Source organism: Camellia sinensis, chromosome 8 (assembly GCF_055761805.1).
Source record: "Camellia sinensis isolate YWXY chromosome 8, ASM5576180v1, whole genome shotgun sequence".
Classification (NCBI taxonomy): domain Eukaryota; kingdom Viridiplantae; phylum Streptophyta; class Magnoliopsida; order Ericales; family Theaceae; genus Camellia; species Camellia sinensis.
In genome coordinates this window covers 78,061,691-78,067,476 of record NC_138968.1, presented here as the reverse complement: position 1 = coordinate 78,067,476, position 5,786 = coordinate 78,061,691, and the positions used below count along the sequence as shown (strand labels likewise).

Below are 5,786 nucleotides of genomic sequence, written 5' to 3'. Positions count from 1 at the left end.
TAATACCTAAAAGCAATTGAGGTAAGATTCTGCATGATTCCACTGAACTTAGGCTTGTGAAGTGAAAACTAACCACTGAATTAAACATGTACCTAAAACACCAAAAGTTGTTGATCACAAGTAGACATTCTCAACAATTTCCGCTCATAAAGAAGGGTTTAATGCAGTATCAGCATTGTGTGCCAGCAGTCTGGCGATAGAACTCTCCATATCCAAACTCAGAAATAATTTTTGAAGGAAACAAGAAAACAGACTATGATGTAGAGCAAATAATTCAAAACCTGTCATTAAGAAGACAAATTGAAGCGTAGCTACAAGTCTCAAGCTAATATTCCCAAAATTAGTTTGAAGCAGGTTTCTTCCACAACCACCAAAAAGAAAAAACAAGAACCTAAACTAAGGATTTGATAATTCAAAACTGTACATTTCACAACCTGTCACTTTTAGTCTACCTCCCCATGTTGCGCTTTCCTGAATCCATTAGTATCGTTAGCCTTTTTGCTGTCTTCGAAAACTCACTGCAACAACCAGCATCACAACATCCAAAATGAACGTGTTTAATATTCCACACGGTCTTTAACAGAAGATATTGGTTGTGTACTTGTTATTGTCATTAATTTTTCTGTATATGATTTACCTGAAGGGTTTGTCTCCAGTGTGTTTAATGGCACCGGCAGCATCCCGGTAGAGCACGTGGCTCAACATCTCTGATCTTTCTATGCCAAACAAGTTGGCCAGATTTCTGTAAAGCTCTTCGTATGATCCAAGGGCTGAGAGGTCAAGGGTCCGACCCACATCCTCTGATTCCATAAACACCTTACAGTGACCAGTCTCCAATCCAAACTCAGATTTTTGGTGATCTTTGTACCAGGGCGATCCATCATCAGACGAGCTCTCCGGTGGACCATTCTGGAGAACCGCTGATCCCGATCCGTCAGAAAAATTTGGTACCTTCTCTGGATTCTCATCAGATGAGCAGCTCCGAGAGATCTGCTGTTCTGTTAGAATGGGCTGGCCAAATAGCAAGAACATAGGTGTCTTTGTTTCGTTACCTTTCTTTGAATTTTGGGTAGAAATTCCCATGGTGAGCAAGCAAGATAAATTCTTGTTGTCCTTTGGATTGTCCGTAAGGTTGCCAATGGGAACTCTAGGTGGTTGGACAGCATAATCAAGTCGCTGCGATCCAAGGGGAAACAGACCCGAGTGAAGTTTGTTGAAGTGGAGATCTGCGGAAGATAGTCCAAAGTGAGCATGCCTGGCTCCCTGTATGCCTGCAGGAATGTTGTCGGATATACAACACAAGGGGCTGCTGGGCCTGAGGGGGTTGCTGGGAAATGATGGCATTGGAAGTTGACCAATGAAAGGGAAATCGGGGGGTTGCGGAACCCGCAACTTCTTTCTTGGTGGAGTGAAAGGAGAGAAATGGATGGCAGGCATGTTTGATACCAACTCAACCAACCATGGACTGACTCGGGTCACGTTCTGAAGCAAATCTGGCTCATCCCATGCCACCTGCGAGATAATTTTTAGCCAAGAAGAATTAGAACCAGCAACTAATTAAAGTGGCATACTCCAAGCAATTCCCAATCTCATGTTTGAAATACAACCAAAAATTACCACCACCAAAAAAAAGAGCAATTCCATTAGTTTCAATAAATTTTCCCCTTCAAATGAACTTAAACTGATACTTACTGGCAGACAAATTCTCAGCTTGTATTTGTCAGTGTCCACTACATGGTTCGTGGGTTTATGCATTGCATGCCCATCATGTAAAAAGGGCTCGAAAATTTTCAGAAGTTTACTACTTTATCCTACCTTCTATCTGGGAAAAAGTATTTTAACACAAAAGGGCTATTAAATTGTTTTTTTTAAAATTTTTGTAAAGTAGCCAAAACAATTATTTTATTGTGAACACACATGAAAACTATGCTTTCTTTGTTTGCTCTAACTTCTAAGTTGTCAGTTGCAGTGGGTGCTAATAACTGATCTCAAAAACAATCAAACAATGAAGAGAGGGAGCAGGAAAGGAAAATAGCAAATAACTAATTATCTTGAACATATGAAAACCATCATGTTTAAATGTCAATCTATAATTTTACAAGATGTTGAAAACACGGGGAAAAGGATAAGAAGTCAATGTTAGACAATCCAAGATATAAGGGGAAAAAAAAATCTGTATCAAGTCAAAGGCCAGGATTCTCTCATGCCAGTTCAGGAAATGTAAGTTGCCGTTTTGTCTAGATATGTATTTGAAATCATCAACATGGATTTCTTTCTCAACAAGTTCGCTATCACTCTGAAGCCATAGAAAACAGAGGATGGAGACAAAGAGAGCAGGTAAACCAGGACAGAAGTTGGGAAAACAAATTCAAACTAGATTGCCCTTTTAGAACTACTATCACTCTTTAGGAATTTGCTATCCCCCATCAAGCATTTAGATGTAAGTGATACAAATACAATGACACAATTCCAGTGCCTGTCATTCCACCCTTAACATTAATGGTCAAACTGTGCAACATGAGATCTTGATTTAGAAGGAATTGTGACCTCCATTACCACAATACCATAACTCCTAAGATTTAACTTTATCAGTATTAGATAGAGTTCTAGCAAGCAACCACTGCGACTGTACCGCATCACATACATGCAGCATATGCCATTCATGGAAGAAAAACTGATTATTAAACTCAACAAGCAGATTAACATTACCACGAGTAAATTCTTCCCATAGTTGCACACAAGAAGATAAACTTACTATAAAAACAAGTGCCATGTTTAAACTAGTTCAAGGAAAAATACTAGGTTCCACAACAATAACAACACATCAACAAAATGAAACATAAATCAGCATTTAAAAATTAACATTTTACAGAGCAAATTGGGATGTGAGTTACCTGGAGAAGCCGCCATGGAGAATTAGGCCACCGGATCGGGTCATCAACTTGAACAGAAGATATAGTCCCCATGAACCAGCTTATACGAGATGAATCTTCTGTTTCAAAAGCCATTTTAAATCTCATCCCGGGGCACCATTGAATTCTCATTGCAGTCCTCACAGACGAGGCCTTCACGCAAAACTCTGGAGCACTTGATCGTGGATAGTAGACAACCTCAAAAGGCTGTCCATTAGCAGCCAGAGCGGTTGCTTCAATAACAGATTCAGCCCTCACTTTTCCGTTCCCCATTAAAACCCCATTGGAATTAGCACTACCGCCATTGCCATTTCGCATAAATTTATTCTCATCTTCTCTCAAGAAAGCAGAATACCCACCATAAGGAGAAGCACAATTCCCACCTACTGTGTTCCATCCAGAAGGTGACTCAGGTCCATCACCAATACCCCTCTTTGCTCGACGAATTCCAACACAAAGATCCCCATTATCTGCTCTCAAGAAAACAATCGAATCCCCAGCAACAAGCTTCTTCTGATTCACAAAATTGCTCCAACCTGTCGTCAGAAGATGACGACGCGGAGTCCCTCTATAAATATGCCTAAATTTCCAGATCTCTCCATGAACATCCTTTGCAAGGATAGTCTGAACTGGAGGTTCAGCCGAATAATCCAACCGCGGGAAAATCGTCTCTGCACAGTACCGTGGAACAGAGAAACCCCCACCATTATTAGCATCAGACTGTGTCAAAGTCTTCGCAAAAGATGAGGGTTTCTCTTTGTTCTCAGATTTATCAATTCCCAGAAACCCATCATCATGATCAAAATCAGAATCATTGTTCCTCAAAGGAACCAATCTTATCTTGGCATAAACCTCATCAGTGTCAGTGTCAGCCAAAAATTTGATTCCTGATACTCTACAAAGAACGAGTGCGGGAATTCTTGAAAAATTCCCAGAATCAAGTTTCTCATGAGCATGCTCAGCATGGCCTTGAGGGAAATAAAACACTTTTGAGTTCACCGGCGGCATTTGCACCATACCGCCGGCGCAGGCATGCCATAATTGAGAATCCAAGCACTCCTCCGATTCATTCATCGATTTATGTATCGAGTTCATCACAGTAATCATCCCAATCTAAGCAAAATTTCCTCTTTTCCTTGTTAAATTTCCGTGAATGCTGCCACCAAAAGAAAAAGGCAAAACTTTTAGGCAAATACTAAAAACAGTTTGGTTGCCGAGAAAACATTAACTTTTGAATATTTAAAATTTATGACACGATTTCTAAACATATAAAAACACAAAAAGTGATAATATTTCATATTATTGTATTTGTTTTTCCTCTGTTTTCTGAGTAGCCAAACAAAGGGACAAAAGAAAATGCGGGAAAAATGGAATAGAGATAGGGAAGATGAATAAAAACTACCTCGGTTGCCCGAAACGTTGAATCTCTTTGTGGATTCCGAAACCAAAAGAGGAATCAAAATCAGATGAAGCAGCGAAATGGACCTCTTTCTCACATCTGAGGCTGCCTAAACTGATCGGAAAACCGATTGCCCATCATTTAGAAACTTCGATTGGATCCACAAAATAGGAATCGATCAAATGGGTTCTTAATTTGGGTTGTGTTATATCGTTTGTGGAAAAGAAAGATGAAAGAGATTGTTGTTGAAAATCACAAGTTTTGGAGTTGAGGGCAGTGAGAGTGAAGAGTCTGTGAGGAATTTAAGGAGAGAGAGAGAGAGAGAGAGAGAGAGACAACACACTGTGTGTATGCAGAGAGTCTCACACACCTGATGACCTCAAGCTTCGTTGCCGACCAGACGGTTGGCAGAGAGAGATTTGACAGAAAATTCCAAGGGAGTTTTGGTTAGTAAAAAGAAAGAGAGAAGAGAGAGGGATTTTAAGAGAGAGAGACTATTTGGATGATGGGGTTGTATCGTAAGATTCCAAACACCCAAACAGCACAGATATTCATTTGATATTCAGGTGTCGTTTGGTAACAATTATTTATTTATTTATTTATTATCTAATAAATAAATATAAAAAGATAAAATAGATTTAATAAATAAATTAATAAGATAAAATTTTATATTCAAATCATAATAATAATTATTATTATTTTTACAATTATCACATCTAAAAAAAATCAAAAATACTTTTCAAATAAAATTAATTTAGCCAGACTAAATTAATTAAATTACTCTTTTTTTTTAAAAAGAAATTAATTAAATTACTTAGAAAACCAGACTAGCTCTTCCTAAATGAAAAGTGGCTCATCTCATTTTCCATTCCCATTTTCCTCTGTTATTCCGTTGCTTTGTAATTTGGAAAAAGGGTTATTTTTTAGAAAGTTTTATTCTTAAATATTATGTTTTATTTAATTCATTTCCTTTTTTCATATTCTATTAAGTCATAAGATAATATGGCCAAATCACTCTTTTAAACATTTTGAACATGTTTTCATTTTGAAATCAATACACAATTAAAAAATAATAATAGTCCCTCATTTCGTGGAGAAAATTTCTCTCACATTTTAAGAAGAAAATCTCTCCATTATTTCATGGAGAAAAGCTCTCATTTATTCTATAGAAAAAAATACCTCCCTTATTCTAGGGAGAAAATCCCTCACATTCTGTCACGATCCAAACCGGCCAGTAATTCTAAGATTATCAAAGGTCTTTGAGACTGATTAGCAAAATAAGGGGGCTAGCAGAAGCAAATATCAAAAATACAATATCCATAGAGTTGTGCAAACTTATGTGGTGACGTCACTCTTGGTCACTACATGTACAAATAATCAAAAAGAGACTTAGTCCTATTTACAGAGTAACACAAAGACTTGTCCAAATAAACAAAAGAAATAAAAGCTTAAAACTTGTTCATTAGTTTGGTCAC

General features: G+C 37.8%; 1 protein-coding gene across 1 annotated transcript; it reads right to left on the bottom strand.

Moving 5' to 3' along the window:
• Window positions 1–261: 261 nt before the first annotated feature.
• Window positions 262–4,848, bottom strand: LOC114285252 (auxin response factor 18). Its single transcript, XM_028228290.2, has 4 exons — window positions 4,315–4,848; window positions 2,895–4,068; window positions 638–1,512; window positions 262–518 (listed from the first exon to the last, which is right to left on the bottom strand). Exons 2-4 carry the CDS (start codon window positions 4,017–4,019, stop codon window positions 449–451), a joined length of 2,070 nt encoding a protein of 689 aa, XP_028084091.2. The 5' UTR covers window positions 4,020–4,068; window positions 4,315–4,848; the 3' UTR covers window positions 262–448.
• Window positions 4,849–5,786: the final 938 nt, after the last annotated feature.